Source organism: Solanum stenotomum, chromosome 5 (assembly GCF_019186545.1).
Source record: "Solanum stenotomum isolate F172 chromosome 5, ASM1918654v1, whole genome shotgun sequence".
Taxonomy (NCBI): domain Eukaryota; kingdom Viridiplantae; phylum Streptophyta; class Magnoliopsida; order Solanales; family Solanaceae; genus Solanum; species Solanum stenotomum.
The window spans coordinates 43105243-43130008 of record NC_064286.1 but is presented as its reverse complement, the minus strand read 5'-3'; the positions used below and the strand labels follow the sequence as shown (position 1 = coordinate 43130008).

Sequence of the window (24766 nt, the reverse complement as noted above, 5' to 3'; positions counted from 1 at the left end):
ACTATGATATTATATATAATCTCATACACAATAGTAAAAGGAGAAAGCATCATTCCTTAATAACAGAGAAATTTTCAGCCCACTTTCCACAGTTCAAAGAAAACTTATTTTTTCCGATGCAATTAGTTTTTGTTTGTAAATATCACACTCGTCTGTATTTTTTAAAAGGCGTGAATAGAAAAAAAATTATAATTTTCTCAAAGAATCATGACTTGTTCAATAAAACACAATAAACACTTATTCATATTACTCTTTGTTTTCTATAAATAGTATTAAAGAATCAAATCTGATCAAACTCACCCCACCCACGCCAAGTCCCCACAAGTTAGATGAGCGTACGCTCAAACCCCACCTCTATGTGCCTACACACACTCTCTCTCTCTCTCTCTCTCTGCCTTTTAGTAAAAAAAACACAAATTAGAAACAAGAATTGAAGTACCTTGTCAGGCACCATTAACGAGCAAGAGAGACACTTGTCGATTTCACTAAGCCTTACACTTAACAAAGAAGAAAGGATCGACACGCTTGCTCTCTCTATACTCTTAAAAAGGTACAATTCTGTTACTACTCTCTTCATTTCCTCACTGTCTTCTTTTTGTCAATTTTCCCTTTTGATTAACCTTTCTTAGAAATGTTAATTTGCTATTATTATAAATTATTAATTTTCTTCACTTCTTATTCTCTTTTCTTTGGATGAATGAATATTTAATTAAATGAGCTTGCTTTTTTCCATAGTTATATTCTTTTAATTTGTTTGTTCGGCTAAGAACAGAGTAATCAAGATCAAACATCTTCTCTTGATCATGCTTTGACTTTTAATTGTTTTCAGATTTATTAGATAATTGCTTATTTTTTGGGTGTTTTTTTTTCCTGATTTGAAATGAGCTTGCGGAAGACTAATTAATGAGTATTTACTTTTTCACATCTTCTTCTTTTTGCTCATGAAATAAAAATAAAATTAAAGATCAAACCTTTTGCATGATGCTATGTTTTGCTTTATGGAAGGGGAAAAGGGCGCAAATATGCCATTGAATTTTGAGAAAAAATTCATTGACATAGATGACTCAAATTTTTAACGGCTGACCATGAGCCTTTTATCGAAGTTTCATGACATATTTGAGCTTTTTTCCGTTAATAAATAATGATATGAAAGGTTTTTCTCAAGGCATAAGGCATAAATATGTCCTTTAATTTGGTCTGAGCTCATATTCATGCCCTGCCCTTTAGCTTGGTCTCAACTCATATTCATGCCCTATCCTTTAATTTGGTCTCAGCTCATATTCATGCATTGCCCTTTAATTTGGTCTCAGCTCATATTCATGCTATCTTATTTTTTGTGTGCATAAATAGACACTTAAATTTGTATAAAGTTGAACAAATAGACACACACGTCTTATATGACATCCTACATAGCAATTTTTATCCTACGTGGTATCCTATGTGTATTATGTCACGTAGAACTCATGTGTCTACTTGTTCAATTCATTCAAATTAAAGTGACTACTTGTGCATACCTAAAAACTTCGTACAAGTTAGAGTGACTACTGGTATATACCTTAAGTTGGAGTACATGAAGTCAAGTTAAAAGGGCGCATCTATTGTATTCTGTGTTTTCTCAAAGAATATAACATTGATGAGCTAATTTTTAACGAATGACATAAACGAGTATTTTTTCAAAGTTAGATGTCATATTTAAGCCTTTTTCCTTTCGAAATTAAAAGATTGTACCTGTTAATATTCTAATTTTCACTGATTAGTTTTTCCTTTTGGATTCAAAATGAGCTTGCAGAAGACAAATAAATTGAGATTCTTGGTTGTCATAATATATATATGTTGTTCCGGTATATTTCACTTATAGCTGAAAGTGGATGAATGAACTTGAGATTGAAGTTGATTTTTGAATCAACTATTTATCTTTTCAATTAGAGAGTACACATTAAATTAAAAAAGAAAATAGGTAGGAATTATGTAGCAAAGTTATTTAACTTTGTTTTGTATACCGTAAGATCAATCAACTAACTTTTTAATCAAATTAACCCATTTTACACCCATAACACAGTTAGTCATTTTAAATTTTAATTATCGGGTTTATTGTCCCATTCAAAATGTGAAGTGGTATTGAGCCCATATCCGAAATGTTAAGGGGATAAAATAGGGTTTTTTTTATGAAAAATTTGGTTGAGTGATTTTATATATAAGAGAAAAGGAGTTTTAAGTTGAGTGATTTTATTGATGCAAAACAAAGTTAAATGACTTTGCTACATAGTTTTTCATAGTTGAGTGACGTTTTGAGATATTTACTCGTTAAGATTGGATCCACCCGCATTTGAAAAGTGCCCTGAAGTGAGTTGATGTCAAAAGCATGATCTGAACAAATATCAACTACTTTCTTAGCTGCTGATTTTCAGTTCTTTAAAGCTATAGTGAAGTAAGGTTGCATCTTACTACTGTTTGAATTGTGGCTAAGACCTTTCCTAAGATGTTGACGCTACACCAAAAATGATCTTTAGTGGCAATTAATTAATGATAATAGCTTAATTGCCTCTAAATATATATTTTTAGAGGTAATTGACACTTTTTGTAAGTGTTCTAAAGCCTATAGCGATATTGGATCCAATGACAATTAACTAATGCCGGTAAAGGCTTTAGCACTCTTTGTTAATGTGTATATTTATTGTCGCTAAAAGCTATTTTTGTTTGTAGTGTGAGGATATACAGGATCATACTAAGTCTAGTTTTCCCTGATGATGTCTTATTACTCAACCTTTGATCAGATTTCAATTTCCCCTGAGAGTTCTTGTACAATGGGATCTTACTTGAACTTCAAGAACTTTACTGACACGCCACAGATAGAAAGCAATGGTGAGAAGTCGATGGGAAGTGGTAGCTTTCCTTTAGCTAGACAATCTTCCATGTACTCCTTGACATTTGAGGAGCTCCAGAGTACCTGTGGTCTCGGAAAGGATGTTGGTTCGATGAATTTGGAGGACCTCTTGAGGAATATTTGGACAGCTGAAGACTCTCAAGCCTTAGCATCTTCTGCTGGTGTTGGAGAGGGGAGAATGGCTGCGGGGAATTTGCAGAGACAAGGTTCTTTAACACTGCCACAGACACTTAATCAGCGGACTGTGGATGAAGTATGGAGAGATTTCCAGAATGAGACAACAGTTAGTTCCAATCTTGGACAGAAGCAATCCAATTTGGGTGAAATGACGTTAGAGGAGTTTTTGGTAAGAGCAGGAGTGGTGAGAGATGATAATCAGCCAAATGGAACCTCAAACAATGCTGGATTCCCCGGTGTTTTAGGTGAACCGAGTAGTAACAACAATGCTCTGAAACCAACTCAATGGCCCGGACTTTTGAGTAATCAATTTGCTGAGAGTAACATGTTGAATGTGGTTAGTGTCAAATCTTCTCAACAGCAGCCTCATCAGCAGCAACCTCTTATTCCCAAGCAAAGGAATGTTGACTTTGCATCTCCTATGCAATTAGGGAACAATTGCAAACTGGCTAGCCCAAGGGTGAGGGCTCTTGTTGTCAGCACATCCAGTCGTTCTGTAAATACTACTGTTGTTCAAGGCGGTGTTATGCAGAATGGAGTTACGGGCATGGCAGGATTGCGTAGTGGTGTTACATTTGCACCAGCAAAGGGAGGATCCCCTGGAAATCAATTGTCATCCGAAATGATTTCTAACGACAAACTGAACAGGCCATCTCCTTCCCCTTCACCTTATGCATTTAATGAAGGTGGAAGAGGGAGGAAATCATGCAGCTCTTTGGAAAAAGTTGTGGAAAGAAGGCATAAGAGGATGATTAAGAACAGAGAGTCCGCAGCAAGATCAAGGGCTCGGAAGCAGGTGAACTCATATGTCGATATTTACATATTGAAGTTATCTTGTGTTTATGCTGCTATACTCATGCAATTGAGAAAAATATAACTGAATTTACTGACAGCATTATCATAAACATCTGTACACCTCTCAAAGAACATCTTCTCTAATTATTATATTAGATAGATGAAAATGCATTTGTAGTTGTTCAACATCGGTAAATCTGCATTAAACAAAGTTGATAATCATATCATTATCCCGGAAAAGGATAGATGCATAAAGAACTTTGACATATCTATAACCTTATGAAGCAAATACATTCAACTCTGCAGGTTGACTTGTGGGAAGTGTATATGCTTTTCACTGAAGCTTTAGGATCTTGAATCTCAGTTATAACTTGGTGTAATTTTGAGACTGAGGGGGGCGGGGGGAGACATCGTTAGTAACATGTTTACACTCTTACATTTTGTATGAATGACTTCATTAAGGTATTTTGGTATGACAGGCCTATACTTTAGAGTTGGAAGCTGAAGTGGCGAAGCTTAAAGAAATTAATGAAGAGTTGCAGGAAAAACAGGTATATATGTTGAAATTGAAATTCACAGCATCACTACAAGAAAGTTATTGTAATAACTGTTTGCATTTGAATGCTTCACGCAGTCTGAATTTATCGACCCGCAGAAAAATCAGGTAATGGCCTCTTTTACAACTAACAAATACCTCTTTCTGTGAGTCAATAACTACCTACGTTTCCTGCTTAACTATGGACTAGATACAGAGATGGTATGTTGAGAGAATACGAGCCGTAGGGTAATTAACTAGTGAATCAGAAGATAAATCAAGGTTTCAAGGAAACTAGCTATGCCTGAGTGAACGGCCTAATCATACATTCTTGTGAAAATGGTATCACCTGCAAAGATACCTCAATTTCAAAAGTGAATGTGTTCTATGTGAGAGACCGAGACAAGTGCATGTGATTAGTTAAACTTGATTGCCTGCCCTGTTGTTTATTAACTTTTCGTTCCATTAAATGCAGTTATTGGAAAAAATGAATATGCCATTGGGGAGTAAGTTAAGATGCTTGAGAAGGACACTGACAGGACCTTGGTAGACCTCCAGCATACAGCTTTAGAGAATAGTTAAGAGTCTTGTTATATGTGAATAGTAAGGGTAAGGCACTTGTTATATGTGAATAGTAAGGGTAAGGCACTAAGGCTGCATACACCACCCTCCCCGGACCTCACTGGTGGGATTACATTGGGTATGTTGTTGTTATCTGATTTTGATCTTTTTTCACCATATTATTGGTAGCTATGTATATAAATGAGAGTGGCATGTACTAGTGTTTGTATATCATTATTATTATGTAAATGAGTTTCTTGCACAGAGTTTCTGCTTTATCTGCTTTTTGTTTGAATTACAGTAGTTTAGATTATCACATGAATCAGGTAATCAACATCTGGATGTATATTTTTGATAAGCTATTTATGAACTGCTGGTTGTGTCATTTTGCTCATCAAAGAGAGAAAATGAAAAGGATTGAGTGTTGGCTTATAGTTCAAGAAATAAAGTCATGTATCGAAATCGGCCTATGTCGATTCAAGAACACAACACAAGGGTGCCAAGAATATCATCTATCAAATTATAGCTCAAGAAAGAAAGTCTTAAAACATGACTTCTAACAACTTTTAAGATAAAAACACTTGGAATAGTTACATTTTCTCTGTTTTCATGTATAATGAAATGATTAGAACAACATTTACTGCATTATATATCACTTTGCAGCAAGAAGGGATACCCAATTCCTCTTCTCCTAGAAGGGAAAATCACAAAAAGAAGACTGATGACAAATCCAATCACCAATGGAACAGTATTGATGACCTTTCTTGGTACAACAAAATGATAACATTGCAGCACATCAGTGTGTGATGCTGCAAATGTAAGAAGAGCAATCAAAGAAAGTGATGCATGGAAGATATCAGACCATCTAAGTCTATAATCTCTTGGCACACAAGGCTTAATCCTCCTTCCATTAAAAGTCCAAATGCCACTGAAAGTTGCCACCCCGTAATGCAGTCTCCCAGTAGCTGATTTGAAGCTATCGGTGAAGGAGAAGAACACGCAAGAAGCAGCCGATAGGATCAAGAAAATCCCAGTCATACATTGCTCAAACTTGTTGCATTGGCCATCATTGGTTAGTATGGGTGCAAATATGGTGAAAGCAAGTATTGTAGCGGTGGGTAAGAGGACGTTGAGACGAGCAGTGCCACTTAAGATTGTGTTTATGATGTATATGAAGTTGGAATCATCCTCTTCTTGATTATCATAATCTGGGAGATAGAAGTCACTTTCATCAGGTTCACTTTCAGATAAGTGTTGGTATAAGAAGTTGTTGTCCATATTGATTTACTGTGATTGTTGAATTCTGAAGATAGTCTCAACATTATATCAAAAGCTTCCTTGCTGAGGTTTAGGGAGGAAGTCATTCCATTTCTTGTCAGGTTACTTCCTTTAGATCAAATTCTAAGAAAGGTATCTTTTTTTTTGGTTTCTCATTCGGTGTTCAGAGTTCATATTGGAGTCCAGACTAAATTCGGATCGCCCATTGCAGCTCCCATTCAGGAGTTGGTGCTTCCAACAGGATTTTCTCCATATCTAGGGCTTGAATCCGAGACTTCTGATTAAGGGTGAAGCAGTTTCACCACTGTACCACAACCCATGTTGGTCACAACCCATGTTGGTAGGAAAGGTATCATTATTTGGTTAAGTCTTCTTTTGTTGTATGGTGGATGGTGGCATAGGGGAAGAAGGAATCACTTTTTTGCTACCTTTCTTTTGGTTTCTTTGTGCTCTTTTCTTTTCCAAAAGGACCTCTAAAACAACAGGTAAAAATTTATTTGCATAGGGTGTTTATACTAAAGCAATATTATAATTTCTTATGATTAAGTAATTTAATAAAATAAATACACATGTCGAGTTAAAGAAGTCTATATTCGAAAGAATGACATATTGACTTGATGTAAATATTTGATGTTGAATTAGATTTTATCCAAAGAGCTTATGTAAGACGATGAGCAAGAAATTGGGTATTTTTCGAAGAACCTTACCTAAAAGACTAGCCTATTAAGTAGCAAGGTTCATTCAGCCTATAAATTCATTACTCCTTCCACTTTAATTTATTTGTATACTTCTTCTTTTTTAATATATTTGGAAAATATCTAGGATAACGATAATTCTTCCCTATCTGTAATTATGGAAATCAAACACGGTGAAATATTTAGAAAATGTCTAGGACACCTGATATTCAACAAAAAGTCCAAACAAGCCGTTTTTAGTTTTTAATTTATTCTAGATAACCTATGGATAAAATTAACCGGATGAAATATAGTAAACTATTTAGAGGGGTGGGCATAAATATCGAAAAATAAAAAAAGAGACTAAATCAAATTAATTTAGTTCTTCGAATAGATTTTTGGATTTTTTTCTCTGAAACTTTGATTCTTTGATTCGATGTTTGGCGTAAGGATCGCGGTTCTTCAATACACCGATGCAAATGAGAAATAAAATTATTTTAAAAATACTGGACTAAATCAAATCAAAGCTGGAAAAAATTAAACTAAACCAAATATGTTTGATTTAGTGTTTGGCGCACACTTATTCAAAATAAAAAATCAAACAATTGAATTGAAGTTTGATAAAATCAAAACGATATCCAGAATATACTAATACGAAAGAAATTCCATCTGGGGAACCGCTATATATTATGTAGAATCGGATAAGAATACTTTGGATATAAATCACAGGGAGGCTTAGAAATAAATTTAAATTCCAACTATCCAAATTGCAAACAAACTGAATTTATACCATATATATTTTTAGATTGTCCATTTGTCCTACAGCTCAAAAATATTACTCCCTTCTTTTACTTTTAATTGTCATGATTTTTTTTTAGAGTCAATTACAAGAACTATGACTAACATTTTGTGATGTAATTTTTCATCATATTGATATGCAAATAATTGTATTTATAGTACTTTTCATATAGTTTTTGAATATCTAATTTTTTTTGTATAAAATCTAATTTAACTTTCAAAATTAGCCAAATTAATTTTCGAAAAATGCAACATGACAATTAAAAGTGGACGGAGAGAGAGTACGATAAACTAAACCTCCCTATTAAGATTAACAAATTAGCCTAAAAACTTATTCAAATTCGATTAAGGCAATCTGATAAATACAAAAAAATAAGCATTGATAAAAAAAAAAACATGGAAGAAACTTTTTCAATTCGATTTTTGAAATATTTGGTTAAACAAAAATCAAAATCACCCTCACATGAATAAAAAAAATGACCGCTCTAGACATTTCTCGCAAAAAAAAAAACACTTTAATAATTATACTTATCCAGAAATATAATAACTAATAATAATAAGGAAAAGTTACATAAATACACAACCTAAGATATCATAATCTCTAAAATTTCCTACCATTTAAAAAATTACAAAAATCCCCTCCCGTATACATCCTTATCTCCTCTCGGATACATGTCTCCCCTCTTAGATACATCCATATCCTCTCCCATACACATCCCTTCCATTAAGTAATATATCATTTGCAATGTATCGGATAATCAAGGAATGTATCCGAGAGCAATGAAGAATTTGAATTTTTTATAAAATTTAAGAAAACTTTCGAAATAAGATGCAATTACCTCCCAAATATATGAGATTTTGATAAGTTTCTCTAATGATAAACCCTCTGGACATGAAAAAGTTATTTTTTCATAAGACAAATTTCGTTCTAAACATGGACGATTCTTTCAACTTCAACAAACATGGAATGACAGATTTCACTATCAAAATTACTACGAATACTGCATTAGGAGTATAAATCATATCAATCTTATTTGATTTACGATTTTCAATTAAAAATTTAAATCTTCGTTCTTGATAATTTATTCTGATTCTACTAACACAATTAAACATATTTTATGAATATCACACAATTAAATGTAATATATATATACTAAAAGATGGCAGAGAGTTCTTCCAACAGATGAGAAATCCTCAAATCAAGTGTTAATTAATACAATATAATAAGCATACGGTGACCGAGAGATAATAAACAAGTAGATATTTTTTTTGAAGAATGGATAGTTGGTCTACAAAAAGTTAATTTTTGCCAAGTATATAAGAATCATATGTATATCAAATAGTTCTAATATCTCCACTGTACCAGCTATAGAAATTACAAGCAACTATGTTTGAGGTGTCATATGACAGTTTTTGTCAGAAAAAAATTGTTAAATTTGTATCTATAATTAAAAGACAGCAAAAAAATAATATTATGTATAGATACAAAATGGCGCACAACTCACTTGGATAAGTATATGAATATCAATTGTCAGCTTGAAGGATGTGAGTTTGACTCTACACATCTTGCCTTTTAAATAATTTTAGAAGCTTTAAGTTGTTTAGTGATATAAAAACAGCCTCTATCAAAGTTAAAAATAATGAAGAAGTTGTTTATTGATATATTTTCTTTCTTTCTTATATTGTTTTTTCTTTTCTTTTTTTTTGCCTTTTATTTTTTATATTTTATACAAAAAAAATATATTTAGCACTATTATTTCTAATAAGATTGTTTTAAAAATGAAATTTTATCCACAAAAAGTTAATTTTTCCATTTTATCAATTTTCGGTTTAAAAAAAATGTGCACCAAATATCAAATCAAAATATTTCAGTTCGGTTTGATTTTTTAAACTTTGGTTCAATTTAATTTGATGTTTTTAAAATAATTTTTTGAAACAAATAAAAAATAAAATGAGAATAAAATTATCAAAACATTTTACTAGAATAAAACTTGAAATAACCAATAAACATATTTAATAATATGTTTCCAATAAAGAACTAAACAAGTTTTTTTCTTGTTTCTGACTTTTTGTTTCCAACAAACACTCTTGGCTATTGACATTGCTTTCAAAAACGAATACGGAAATACAGAATAGAAATTTTATAGAACCAAATCGAACGTCAACCCCTAGCTATCAACTATGATGTGTAACATGTGGGTTGTGAGTTTTCTTTTGTTTGTTTTAAGGCTGAGCTCTAAAATTTGAAATTGGGTGGGTAAAAAGATTAAAATATTTTGGATTAAAATTTAAAATATATAATTAATAAAATTTTAAAATATTATTTTAAATTTAGTTAATAACATTGCAATTTTTCGGTACACCATTTTTTTTTCTCTTACACCAAACCACCGAATCAAAATGGAAACCGAAAAATTGAATTAATTTGATTTGATTCGATTTTTCTGATATTTTTGCTCACCCCTTGCGCGATTTAGCTTAATTTTGTTTTGGCTGCAGGATACATTCACGTAGTATATCCTGTCTTTGGCAAATCTGAATGAGTGTAGAGATTTGTAGACTCTCGTCTGGTGTCGTCTCTTGGAGAATCACTTGAGAGATTGGTGGTTCTTTGCTCCGAAATTCAATCTTCTTGCGGTACTCCCCTTTTCTCCATCTCTTTTCCTATACTCGATTTGCTATTTTAAGTGTTAGTCAATTAATATTGTCTTTCCACTTCAATCTCAACAATTCAAGAGTTTCCCCTTGTTTTTTCTGATGATGAATGCCCAACTACTGTTCGTTTTTGTTTTAATCACATCAGTTATTGGCGTTCTACTTAAATATTATAGTTTTACATTCCAAAACTTCTTCACGAACCAAATGGATATAGTTCATGTAGTACACCCTAATTAATTTGGGATGAGGATTTTACTGGGTTGTTCATTGAAATTGGGGGTGGCAAAATCAAACCCAATTGCCTAACCCGTTTAAGTAATAACCCCATTGAGTGGATATGTAAAACCAAATTGACTCATTAGAAATTTTGTCAAAATCTTTTTAATTTGATATGTTATATACAGTCATAATAAAGAAAAAACTAGTTTTATTAGGTACTAAAATATTTTAAAAAACAAATAAAATAATTAAACCTATTAAAAATTTGGTTGGGTTGGGTCTTGACCTGCTCTATGACCTGTTTTGATCCAACCCATTTTGACCCAAACAAATTTGGGTTGGGTCAAGTCTTGACCCATTATGACTCGTCCAAATTTGACCCAACCCGCCCAATTGTCACCCCTAATTGAAATTATTTCCTAACTAGTTTTTGGTTGAGTAGTTGATTGTTGGTGCAATATCCTTCACTTCTTATACTATGAAAAATGGTTGGATAGGATTCGTACAGTCCATCCTAACAAGTTAGATTCATACACTGGCGATATGAATCCTTTATAAAAAAACTAAGCACCTCAATCCGAAACTTTTTTTTTTGAGATCTTTAGTTTTTATTCTCCAGGATTTTGACTAAGGGGACACTATCTAGGATTTCGACTAAGGGGTTTGAAAAATAAAAAATGTAGTGTTTGTGATTTGAACTTGGAATCTCAAGGTAAATTTTGAACCTCTCAACGACTAAGTTAACCTCTAATTTTATGTTAGGGAATACAAAATCTATAAATATACATAAAAAATATTTTAAAATACCTTATAATATAGTGTAATTTATTGCTGAGGGGTTAGGGTGAATTCCCTTGCTACACTCTAGATCCGCTCCTGCATATAGCTGAACCTAACTACTGTGCGATTGAAATTTTTTCTGTTTTGTAGAACAGGAATGGTATAGAAGATTCACATAGTCAACCTAACTAGTTTGGGATTGTGGAATCATAGTTGCTTCTTGATCAAAGATTCTTCAACTTCTATGGAATGAAATGGATATAGAGGATTTATATAGCTAACTCTAACTACTTTGAGATTAAGATAGTGGATTGATTGAAAACTCTTCAGTTTTTCAAATTTTTATAGACTCAGTTACCATAATTAATTTTATTTTTCTTATAGACTCAAATGCGGACTTCATATAGCCGACCTTCACAAGTTTGGTTTTGAGGTGTAGCTGATCATGTATCTATTTAGTTTAAGATGAGGTGTTCTTCAGTTATTAGAGCATAATGAATAAATCATGTAGCTGATATTAACTAGCTTGGGGTTAAGGTTCAACTCTTATGGAGAAGTATGGATATAGAGGATTCTTATAACTGAACTAGTTTGGATCAAAGCGTACTTGTGTGTTGATTGAAAATTTTTCAGTTTTTGTTGAGTGGGGAATATATATAAAGGGTTCATATAGCCAACCTTAACTAGTTTGGGATGGAAGAGTAGTGGATTGCTGATTGAAAATAGACTGTTTTTTATGAGTGAAATGGATACTGGGGATCGTAACTAGTTTGGGATTTGGGTGTACTTGATTGAACATTCTATTATTTTTACATACTGATAAAAAGACATTCCAGTACTTGGATAGAGGAGAATGGATATAGAGGGTTCATATAGCCGATCCTAACTAGTTTGAGATTGAGTAATAGTTGATTGTTCATTGAAAATTCTTTAGTATTTCATCCTTTCTTGACTTGCACATTATGATTTATCAATTCTTTTTCTCAACTGTAATTTTTTTTTTGGTTCAATGGGTTGGTACAAGGTGAAAAAAAATATAGGAAACAAAAGAGCCAGTCCATAAGCTGTTCTAAATTTTGCACGCAACAACAAACCCAGTGTAAACACACAATTGGGGTCTGGAAATTTGCACTCCTCAAATCTATATTTTATGTTTCTTTTGATCAAGTTTGCATGTTTACACACAATTGGGATCATTGATTGTGTTTGCATATTTACATTTTCCATTTCTAAAAAAAAAAGTGTTTGCATGTTTACATTTTCCATTTCTCAAAAAGAGAAGAAGGAAGTGTTTGCATGTTTAAGAACTAGTTTAGACTTAGATAACGTTTATTGTTAGGAAACTAGTACATTCTGTCCTTAAAATTTATATCCCCACTTTACAAAAGAAGCATGGTAGAACTCAATTAATATCGAAGCAGAATGCATATATTTTGGGGAATAACTGTTCTAAGAATTTCTATCTTTTTAAAGTTATGTTTTGTAATTCAAGAAGTTTTTGGTTTGCATTGATGTTATGTTGAATGTTCACTTGGTTACTCAGTCACCATGTGTAAACAAATTTTGAATGATCCGACCTGTTATTTGGAGGACTTTTCTGTTTTCTAATTATCACCATAATTCATTACCGAATATCTCTAGATCTGCGAAACCTATCCCATTATATGTATATAGATGTGGAACTATGCAATGCAAGAAGAGTGCTGAAGTGGGGCAGATGGGCTGAATGGTGATGTGAGGTTTTTTGCTTCTCAAGAATGATGGACTTCAAACTAGTATTAGTAGCATGTTCTGTTTATGCGCTGAGTGATTTGCTTTTGGATTCTTATTTTAAGGGTGAGTTTTCAGCTAACACTATAGCACAAAGTGGTTGCTCAAAAATCTGTACGAACAGAGTGAATTTAGACTCTCTAAGCATTCAGAAAGTCCATAGTGTCTGATTGATATGTAATTTTCAAGTTACACCAAAACTTAAAGGGTTTAAGACATCTGATTTCAAGCATAACAAGCGTTTTTGCTTTTTTTTCCTTTCTTCAAAGCGTCTATGATTAGATGTGTACAGTTCTCTACCTGAACTGTCCAACAAATGCACATGGGTACTGCTTTCCACATTGTTTTAACCTGCTTTTTTGTCCTTTCCCTACTTAGTATAATCTTTTCGGTGTGTTTGGCATGGTTCATTGCAAAAAGATTATGAAATAAGACCTCATCTGCCAGTCCTTGTTGTAATGTACAAAGAGATGATTAGGGATCTCTGGAGCTTTTGGACACCTGTGGCATCTATTTTGGGAAAACCTCTCCTTGATAAATTACCTTGTGTTAAACAAGCCTCTCAGTGACTTATAAGAAGGAAATAAAATCCTCTTTAGTCACTTATTTTTTCTTTCTATGCATTGTTTAAACTTTGCCATGTATCTTACAACACGTTTATCATATGATACATGATTCACAAGACGGCCATCTTGATACATATCCCATACTCTGCCATGGTGCTGTCATGCATATCTCCTGTTTCTCTCATATTTACAGCCACAACGTTGCTTAAGTGAATGTTAAGCTTTTATTTTGAATAGTGGAGATCGTTTTCCACGGTGCTTCCAATCATAAAAAAGGCTACCTTGCCAAATTGGTTGCAGGCATTACATCATGTAAAATTGACATTTTTATTCACGTAAAGTGAAAAATTATGAATTTGGTCTCCCTTATTAGCATCTAACTAATGTTGACAATTGTTTGGAGTTGATTGCTGTTGGGCTTGCATATATTGGTATTTATTGGAACTGTTTGAAAATATTCCTGCTTTCATGGGTTTCGTGTATTGATTCAGCTATCTATGGAAAAACTTGGAATAGGTTCTAGTTGTTTGTAACTAATTTTGTTGGCCATCTACAGGAAGCCAAGGACCATAGAAACTTTAATTGGATAATGACGGCACATCCTGCTACATCATCTTCTGGATTGTCCTCAGAATCGTCTGAACAAATTGAGAAGCCCAAGGATAGTAGAAATATGAAAGGAACACTATCCCTCTCCCCGCAAGTCCCAGATGCTACACAGGGACCTGTGGCAATTTTTTGGGATATTGAGAACTGTCCTGTTCCTAGTAATGTACGCCCTGAGGATGTGACTGTCAACATCAGAATGGCTCTGCGGGTCCATCCTGTAATCAAGGGACTGGTCACTATGTTTTCTGCCTATGGAGATTTTAATGCTTTCCCCAGGCGATTAAGAGAGGGCTGTCAGAGGACTGGTGTTAAACTCATAGATGTTCCTAATGGAAGGAAGGATGCAGCCGATAAGGCGATCTTGGTTGACATGTTTGTTTTTGCTCTTGACAATCCTCAACCATCATCCATTATGCTAATTTCAGGAGATGTTGATTTTTCTCCTGCCCTTCACATTCTTGGTCAACGAGGATACAATGTAATTCTTGTCATTCCTGCTAGAGTGAGTGTTTCATCTGCTTTATGTAATGCAGGGAGTTTTGTCTGGGATTGGCCAAGTGTGGCCCGAGGTGAAGGCCTTTTCCCCCCTGTGAAGGCCTTAATTCCTCCTCGTGGAGGTGTGGCAGACGTTTCTGGGATGCTAATGGGTTGCCAGATGTATGAGAATTCAGATAAACAGAATGAAGAAGAAGCTACAGTGTGTAGAGGCCTCTCTCGAAGCAATTACAATGCAAGGAATTTCTCAATGATATCAGAGTCTCTAGCTGAATATAATGGCATTTCAATGTCTTTGCCATGTCATCCTGGGGGTATGCCATCTCACAGCCTTCCATCTGGTTTAACTGAGGTTCCAGCTGTAGGTCCATCTTTATTTGGCCAGAGTGATGTCACACCGGTTCCTCCTGGGGATATAAATGGTTTGAAGGGACAGCTGGTGAAGTTGCTTGAATTATTTGGAGGTTGGTTGCCTCTTACACATATCCCCGTAGAGTACCAGAAATTTTATGGGAACCTGCTTTATACTTCAGAATATGGGGCTTGTAAATTTATGAATCTTCTGAAGAAGATGGCTGATGCTATATCTGTCGAGGGAAAAGGCCAAAGAAAGTTTGCTTACCTCCGTAACAGAAGAGCCAGACCAAGTACTCCTCCCTTGATTGTGGCAAAAAAGGATAGAAAAGGAAAAAGAATGCAAGTAGTGAATGCTGATATTGTGACTACACCCGAATCTTCAGATGAGTTCTCAGATGATGAAAGATTAGTTATAGAACATGGGGGGCGTAAGAAATCTGATACAGCTGCATTAGTTGAACAAAGCCTCCAAAGGTTCAAGCATGAGATTCAAGAGATTCTTGTGAGCTACTTTTGTCGGATTCTTCTTAGTAATTTTGAGGCAATATATAAACTGCGGTACAAGAGACCTTTGGACTATGAGAGCTTTGGAGTGACAGAACTTGAGCAGCTGCTCGAAAAGGTGAAAGATGTAGTGGTTATGCAAGAGGAGCCAGTCAGCAAGAGAAGGTTTCTGGCTGCTGTTGGGGGGTAGAGGAGCTGCTCATTCTGTTTTGTTGACAATTTACCATGTAAAAGTGAAGTTTTCTGACTGCTGTTGGTGGCTAGAAGAGTTGATCCTTTACCATTACTTGACAACTTACTGTCTAAACTTGCCTAGAATTCTTCAATTGAGGTATGCATCGTTGCGACTCTATGCTTGTCCTGTTTCTTGTTTCTCCTGAGCAGGGGGGAGAAAGACTGATTTTTTTGTCATTCTCAGCTTATATGATAATGTCAGAAGTTCCGCCGTAATGTGAAGTGGCTTTACCTGATGACCATAATGGGAATCTTCCTGTACATTTACGGCTTACCTGCAGTTACTGTTTGCATCTGAATACATGTTAGAATTATTCAACCAATAGTTTGTTTCCAGTGAATAACAGTCTGTAGTATGTCATTCTGACGCTTTCCGTTTCACCATTTCCTGTTCAAATTTGTCGAACATTTGAGCATTGACATAAATAGTTCTGTATTGGTGCTTTAATCAGTCAAACTTTCTGTTATGGATATTTACTTTGAAAAAGCTTGACCGTTGCTTGGCTCTATCTCATGGTTCTTACTCTTTTCTTTTTCTTGTTTTCTAGGCCAACGGAGTAGAGACTGTGTTAACAAAAGATAATTGATCTAGGCATCTGAGTTTGAAATAAACCATTTACATTCTCCCCTGTATTGTACATGAAATCACATATTTGTTAGTTATATGTAGATTTGCTTCGATGTAATAGATTAAAGTCCCTAGGGATAACTGCTCACTGTTATCTTTTATGGGTGAAACTCTGAAATCTACTTTCTTTAAAATACATTCTGGTGAAGGCATTTGAGTGTTGCATTCTTGCTTAAACTCTTGCCACAAACCATTGGAAAAGATCCATTCCAACTATATGTATTAACACATTTATAATCAGCTTCAAATTGAGGAATTATTTGATAAATTGTGGTTTTTATATTTGAACATAAGAAAAGCTTCTCATTGTCTTGATTAACAATGTATAAGAGGTGCCCATTGTATAGAAGTCTTAGGCTATGTATAGTATGGTTGGTAAACCCTTATGCTAATTAATTAGGTTAGTAAATATTCTATGATTAAAATATACTAAGGTATCACCCTTTGGGGGTGGCCTAGTGGTTTGGGCTTGGGACTTCCATTGTTGGAGGTCTCAAGTTCGAAACCCCTTGCCAGCGAAAGCAAGGGGTTTGCCTTCTGGGTTGAGTTCGTCGCACCGGGTTTGCCTAGTGTAGGTTACTCTCCTGTGTGCATAGGAGCAGGGTTTTTACCCTGTGCGCACTCTAAGGATAGTGACTGCGGTTTCCCTCGTCATAGAAAAATAAAAAATACTAAGGTAGCATATAGAATATTCTATATGATTTTACTTATTTTAGTACAATGAATATAGACACCTATTCACTTGATATTCTAACATGCCACTTCAAATTTGAAACGGGAAAACCAACTCAAGTTTGCTTTTTTTGAACAATAGAGAGTTGATGTCAAATTATATCTAGAATAGTGCAAAATCATCAAAAAGAAAAGCGGTGTTGGAATTCTTTCCTAAAGAAAATTGTTGGTGTGGACGACAAAAGAACTACATATGAAAAGAAATCTATTCTCAATCATTGAAAAAGATATGGTTTTGCAAATCTCCTGAACATTCTTGAATGACAGAGCAATGAAAAGAAATTATAGGTCTTGGAAGAGGGCACTGATCATATAAAAAGTAGATGTGTTGGTCACGAGAGAGAATGATGCTTGCAAAGTCCTAGAGGAGCGGTGTATGAACGATCCTCTAGGGATTAGGGGCACCTTTTGTTGAAGAAAAGAGCAACACCAAACATCAAAAGGAAGATCAGAAGAAGAAAATATTGGCTTGAACACAATGGCCGATATAGTTTGCCAATAGTGGAAGCTATTCGAGTCTTTACCAATATCACAGAGGTCATGTTGAAGTGTGTGATCATCTCATCTAAAACTGAAAGCAAAGCTATAAGAGGGAGCACATTCTTTTTACTTAATTATATATTCAACATGCCTTTTTACGTGCGGGCCTGGTTCTTTTTCATGAGCCAAAGACATGAAAATTTCTCTTGCTTTTGGGCTTATGTTGCTCCGACTCTTTACTTTTGGTGCTGCACTCATGTTGACACAATATTGGCGTGGGTTGGGATCCGTACACGATCTGGTCAGCCGATTTTGGGTATTGACCAAAAATCGATGAAGAAATTTCGGACAGTTTTTTCTTTTTTGTAATCAAAACAAAAGCTAAGTGAAATTGAAGACAATGGAATATCTTGTATAAATAATTTTCCGTCACTCCTTTTTCCTTTAATCTCATTTGAGGATTCTTCGCTTGATCAATATTCTCCTCAATATCTCATAATTTAGGTTTTGTAACTCTATTTTTTAGATATTTGAATTATTTTTAGCTGAATCCCCGCACCCGTATCCAAAGTTGGATCCGTATCTCCAAAATCTTAAAATTTAGATCATGAAGGATCTGACCTCTAGATCTGCACTCATATAGGACACCTGCACCTGTGTCTCAGCAACATAGCTTTTGGGTGGCGGAAGGGAGATAACGTCAGAATCCCAAAAGATGGAATTGGTAAAACCTCATAAATGTTTTGGTGTGCGGGAGAGAAGGGTGCAAATTAAGGTTTGAATTTGGAAGAAGGTAACATTGACGGATATAAGGTACTGCTGGATGTCAAGTGAGATGCACTGATATTTGTTTTGCACACTTGGATAACCTAAGAATACACACTTAAGAGTACAGGGGCTAACTTGTCTTTGGTAAAGTTATGGACAAAGCCTCCCAAAGACATAAGGTGGGAGAGAAAAAGAAAGTTGAGTGAGGAAACAAACTAGGGTATGAGACTTGATTCTGAGTTGCAGAGGAAGGCATAAGATTAATAAAATAACAATATTTGCGAACTGCATTCCCCAAAATTGCAATGGAACATGTATAGGTAGGGTGTGAACAGTCTCAATGAGACTCCTATTGTTCCTCTCAGCTATCTTATTTTGTTGAGATATATAAGAACCTGTTTGATGAATGATCCCATGAGAGTTTTATGAATTGCCGAAATGGAGAAGATAAATAGTTTGGTGTATAATCACTATGAGAAGTGTGGCTATAGACACCATTCCAACATAGAAAATCTGAAAAATGTAAAACAACTAAGTTGTCTTTTCATCAAGAATATCCAAGTGGAGCTGGAATAATCATTAATGAACCTGTCAAATTAGCGGAATCTGAAAGTAGGACTGACCCAACTAGAAAGACAACATCTAAAGTGACTAAAAAGAAAAGAGACTGCTCTATTATCAGACTTGAGGGAGGAGGAGCAAGTGTGGTTACTGAATTGACACAACTCACATTCTAAAGTAGACAAGTGAGACAAATAAGATACCATTTTCTGAAGCTTTGATGAACTAGGATGTACCAATCATCTATGTAATATACCCAGTGAAGCAATAACATGATTAGCTATGTATAAAGGACACACTTTGGACAATTTAGGAAGGCTGAGGTAATAAAATTCATGTCATTCATGCTTGGAACCTATGATTTGCCCCGTACTACCTTCATGTATCTTACAATAGTGTTGTTGTGGACAGTCACTGAGCAGTTAAATGTTTGGGATAAACGACTAATGAAATATGAGATTACATGAAGAACTAAATTTAAAGTTAAAGTAGGAGCTAGGCTAACTTTACCTATTTCGTTGCCATAATTTGAGATATATTGGTCAGTGTGACTATCAGAGGAGATGAGAGTGAAACATAGTAGGTAAAAGATACTTATTACTAAAAATGTGATTAGACCTTAGAAGCACGTGAATTAGTGACCCAAGGACTAAGAGTTGGAGATTGGGAGACACAAGCCATTCTATTACCTGTCATGACGATATGAGCTATCTCAGAAGAATATGTTTAAATGTTTTGTACGAAAGGAATCCAACATAATCAGGCAAGAGACCATCTGATCATTTGAAGTGTTGGATCTCATCTTCTTGACCCAAATCTTCTGAAGCCTCGTGAAACTACACCAAGTCTAACAGAAAACTGGACTGGAAAAAGGTGAATCGTATTGTACCTCAAAAAATGGGATTTACCTGGAAAGTGTTTGGACTTGTCCAAAAATGTCATAGGAATGTTTTGAGAATCGGGTACCGAACTCTTAAGTTGTAGTCAACTTGATTAGTGCTGAATCTGTGGCAGAGTCGTAGAAATGAGTCTGTTCAATGAATAAATGGTTGGAATATCTTGAATTAAGTCTGTTCCACATCGGAGAAGATCCCAATTGTCTTTGTTCCTTGTCGGAGAAGCATTTGGTCATCTAAACATGTTGAAACTTCCGGGATGGTTACGGGACAGGAGGACGTTCCCACAATCATAGATGTCTTGTAAAAAATGAATAGAGAAAACGACACATGTCGACGCGTGCAAGAACATGTGTTGGATGGTAGTGCCTCCGTTTTAATTTATTTGAACTTATTTAACGCTTGGACCTTGGTCCTCTCATCATGTTAAGTGGCACACTTGAATCTATTATTGATTCAAATCCCTTTCTCCCTTTGCAACAATTGACCAGAAAAATGAAAGAATAGGTGAGCCAAGAATAATGTGTTACCAGCTTGCCTTGATCGGGATCGTGTTCAGAATAGAATCAAACCCTTCTGCCAAGTTATAAGTACTAAGGGGAAGAGAAACAAGATCTTTTGACTAATTCTCTAGAAATTCCTGCTAAACTTTGTAACTACAGTATCGGCTCTCACTTGATGAAGCTATTCTTTACTGCAGTTGGATAATGTCTTGCCCTAACCTTGATAGACTAATGAGAAAGGGGAGAAGTCAAATTAATTAGCAATCTTGTCAGGGCATATCCAACCATTTTTCCATTTTACTGTTTTTTTCTCTTCATTTTACAGTTCAATATCTTAATTCTTGACTACTATGATAAGACTGTAGACATTTCACCTCAGAGCAAGGTAAGTTAGCCCTCAACGGGGAAAGCCGTTGCATGGTGGCCTAGTGTAGGCAGACCTGACATCCTCAAAGGATGAGCTCTATTGTATTTTATTACTATGTGAAATACTTGGTAGTTTCTTCTAGCGGAAACTTCCTTTGTCTCATCTGATTATCTTTTCTATTATTGCTGTTCCAACTTCAGGCACAGGCTCTGGATTATAGATGTCTGTCCAGTTAATAACTCCTCAATGGAGTCAGCGATGGCAGGCCAGTTTTGTAATGGTAAAATCACTCATTGCTTTTTTCAATTTGATTATGGTTTGAATGCATATTGGAGACGAAGTAGGCGTGGCTACCATGCTTCTGCTGAAGGTGTAATGGGAATAATAGTCTATGTTACATGGACTCAGCTTTGGGTACATAACCATATGGATATGTACAGTTTTTGGCATGAAGTACCTATAGGCTATACCAATGTTGCTTACATTTGAAACCAGCACATCAAGGCAATGAGGACCATATAACATAGAACATAGCTAACTTTAGACCATCTAACCTTGTTTTATATACGAGGTTAGAGGGTCTATCTGTAATCCATATCTAATAGCTTTAGGAGATCTGAACTAACTTTAAGTGCATGTGCACCAGTTATGAAGTGGAAATATGGTTGTATGAATATCTACAACATTAGAAATGTGCAACCACCTTAGCGTGGGATTCCAACAAGCTTCGTGGTAGGATTACTTTTTCCAGTGTAAAATCACAGTCCATTTTTTATCCCGTAGTATCTGGCATATAGGCTAGACAGAATTGGGCTAGTCTTACCTGCTGTGCAGATATGTTCTGTAAAGAATGTGCAAGACAATAGTCTTCTAATTAGGCTTCAGAAAGGACTATTATTATTCAGGAGTATCTATCTAGTCCAGGCTGGAGCTCCCTTCTTGCTTCATATGAAACCTTTGCTCTCTTGCTCACCGATTATGGTGAATCTTTGCTTGCCAAGAATATGTTGCATCTCGCTCATGGACTATCACTTGTCAGGTGAATTTTCAGACGACCATTCATTGATGCGCTTGACTATCTTTCCTTGTACTTTTCTCTAACCCCTTTTCCTTGGCAGGTAAATGCGAGAATCTGTAACTTTGCTTGTTTACCCATGCATGGCACTTTGATGCTGCTTCATCAGACGGGTATTTACTTGGACGAGATTTGGTTTCCCACATTTGATATTTGCAGCACTCATTGGGAAGATGCTCACGATGTAATGATGGTTTCCTCACCATCTCATTTAGAATATGAGAGATCAGTTATGAGGGGAGAGAGAGAGAGAGAGAGAGAGAGAGAGAAGACTGATCCAAAAGGATTTGTTGATTGTTGTATTCTTACTAGATCTTGAAATCTATCCTCGAGCATTATATCATGTCAGTTCCCAGAGTTGGACCGCTGTTAAAATGCTGTTTATGTGACGGAGGACTCGCGGAGGTGCTTCTTTGGTATTGTCAGCAATCTCTTTATTGCAAATACTGAAAATTGAAATTTATTATGTGTAGACTGGTGCAATTATTTGCTTCAACAATCAGGCTACAACATGATTTTTGAGGGGCTAGAATATCCAATCTTTCTGGTTTAATTCCTGGTTTTAATAGCAGATTAAGGATTTTTATTTTTAGTACTAAGACTCAAATTTGAAAGAATGTTCAATGTGAGAATGAAGAATAAAGGAACGCAAGTTGGTGTAATTTGATGTATCAGTTGTCCTTATTATATATTGTATCAATTGTTATTATAAAATAAAAGATTATGTATTAAATCTAAAGAACAAAGAACAATGAGAGAGCTAAAGCATAGTAGAAGCAGTAGTTCATATTATTTTCTTCTTAACCATAGGCTATTTATAGGCCATATACGTGAAGCAGATTATGACATTCACAAGCCATACATGTTCTCCACAAGTCATCCACATTCCTACCATGACAATTCCACAAACAATCCACACTCCATCTTTCTTAACAATATGCTTCATTAAAATCTAACTAGAGGGAAAAAAAACTCAGTGAAGAAAAAAGAGTACATATATCTTTAAATACGCATTTGCTTGTTGCCTCATTAAAAATATTGCTAGGAAAATTTAGTAGGCCAAAATCTAGACTAAGGAAAAAAGAGTGCAACACGTATTTTACCNCCCCCCCCCCCCCCCCCCTCCCCCCGATAAAGACCACAATTCTTCACATTCCAATCTTGCGTACCATCTTCTCAAGAGTTGAGGCTGGTAAAGATTTGGTGAATAAATCTGTTGGATTATCACTTGAACGGATTTGTTGTACATCAATATCATCATTCTTTTATGGAGATCATGTGTGAAAGAATAATTTTGGTGAAATGTGCTCCGTTCTATCTCTTTTTATAAAGCCTCCTTTTAATTAGGTTATGCATGCAACATTGTCTTCAAATAGGACTGTGGGTACCTTTATATCACACTTCAGGCCACACCTTTCTTTGATAAAATGTATCACTGATCTCAACCATATACATTCTCGACTAGCTTCATGAATAGCTATATTTTCAGCATGATTTCAAGAATTAGAAACTATGAATTGTTTCGTAGATCGACACGATATAGTAGTACCTCTATATGTGAACAAATAGTCTGTTTGAGATCGAGCTTTATCTGATTTAGATAAATAATCTACATCTACATGACCTACGAGATCTAAACTATGTTTGTTTGGTATAAAACATACTCATATCATTGGTCCCTTTAAATATCACAATATATGTTTAACTCTGTTCCAATGTCTTTGTGTAGGGGAAGAACTATGTCTTGCTAATAGATTAAGAGAAAATGCAATGTCAGGTCTCGTAGCATTAACAAGATACATAAGTGCACCAATTGCACTAAAATATGATACTTTAGGACCAAAAGGTTCCTCATCTCTTATTGAGGTCGAGACGGATCTTTATTCACTTCAAGTGATCGAACAATCATTGGAGTACTTAATGGATGTGCCTTGTCCATGTAAAATCGTTTCAAATTTTTTTCATTATAGACAGATTAATGGATGAAGACCCATTTGCTAAATATTTAATTTGCATACCAAGATAAAGTTGTCTTTCCAAGATTTTTCATCTCAATTTTTTTAGATATTCAATTGCCTTCTGGACCTCTTTTGGAGTTCTAATGAGACTTACATCATCAATCTAAACAACAAGTATAATAGACTCTGACATTGTTTTCTTAATAAAAATACAAGGACAAATGATATTATTTATATAACCTTCTTTTATCAAGTACTCAATGAAGCGGTTATACCACATGCACCCTGATTGTTTTAAACCATATAATGATTTTTGTAATATGACTGGATACATTTTTCAAAATTTTGAACTATATGCTTTAGACATTTTAAAATCCTTTTTGGATTTTCATATAAATTTCATTATCAAGTGAACCGTAAAGATAAACTGTAACCACGTCCATCAGATGTATTTCAAGATTTTCTTGTATAACTAAACTGATGAGATATCGAAAAGTTATCGCATTCATAACTGGTGAATATGTTTCTTCATGGTTGATACTCAGTATTTGAGAGAATCCTTGTACAATAAGGCATGCCTTGTATCTTTAAATTTCATTTTTCTCGCACAAAGACCCATTTATAGCCAATTGATTTTACATCATCAGGTGTTTAGACTACTGGTCCAAAACTTCACGTTTAGCAAGTGAATTGAATTCTAATTGAATTTATTTTTGCCAATCACATCTTCACCAACATTCTTCGACAGATAGATGTTCAAGATCCTCATTTTCTTACATAGTGTTAAGTTCAATGTTATATGAAAAAACACATTATCCATCATATTTTTTGATCAATTCAATATTATCTCATTATCAGTAGAACTTATTGATAGTTCTTTATTCACCTGAGACTCAGGTTCATT

The 24766-nt window shown here is 34.8% G+C and overlaps 3 protein-coding genes across 7 annotated transcripts; 2 read left to right on the top strand and 1 right to left on the bottom strand.

Moving 5' to 3' along the window:
• Positions 1–409: 409 nt before the first annotated feature.
• Positions 410–5004, top strand: LOC125864859 (ABSCISIC ACID-INSENSITIVE 5-like protein 4). Of its 2 annotated transcripts, none has more exons than XM_049544956.1 (5): positions 410–550; positions 2795–3857; positions 4336–4407; positions 4491–4520; positions 4867–5004. In XM_049544956.1, the coding sequence occupies exons 2-5, from the start codon at positions 2805–2807 to the stop codon at positions 4939–4941; spliced, it is 1230 nt and encodes a 409-aa protein (XP_049400913.1). In that variant the 5' UTR covers positions 410–550; positions 2795–2804; the 3' UTR covers positions 4942–5004. The 2 variants fall into 2 exon arrangements, with proteins under 2 accessions (XP_049400913.1, XP_049400912.1); XM_049544955.1 differs by having other exon boundaries at positions 2775–3857.
• Positions 5005–5597: 593 nt separating this feature from the next.
• LOC125864013 (protein DMP2-like) lies at positions 5598–6230 on the bottom strand. Its single transcript, XM_049543965.1, has one exon. The coding sequence runs from the start codon at positions 6228–6230 to the stop codon at positions 5598–5600; it is 633 nt and encodes a 210-aa protein (XP_049399922.1).
• A 3879-nt stretch (positions 6231–10109) lies between these two features.
• Positions 10110–22457, top strand: LOC125864856 (uncharacterized). Of its 4 annotated transcripts, XM_049544950.1 has the most exons (5): positions 10110–10339; positions 14252–15991; positions 21030–21868; positions 21948–22133; positions 22165–22457. In XM_049544950.1, the coding sequence occupies exon 2, from the start codon at positions 14285–14287 to the stop codon at positions 15848–15850; it is 1566 nt and encodes a 521-aa protein (XP_049400907.1). In that variant the 5' UTR covers positions 10110–10339; positions 14252–14284; the 3' UTR covers positions 15851–15991; positions 21030–21868; positions 21948–22133; positions 22165–22457. The 4 variants fall into 4 exon arrangements, with proteins under 4 accessions (XP_049400907.1, XP_049400906.1, XP_049400908.1 ...); XM_049544949.1 differs by having other exon boundaries at positions 21948–22457; XM_049544951.1 differs by lacking the exon at positions 21030–21868 and having other exon boundaries at positions 21948–22457.
• The last annotated feature ends 2309 nt before the right edge of the window (positions 22458–24766 follow it).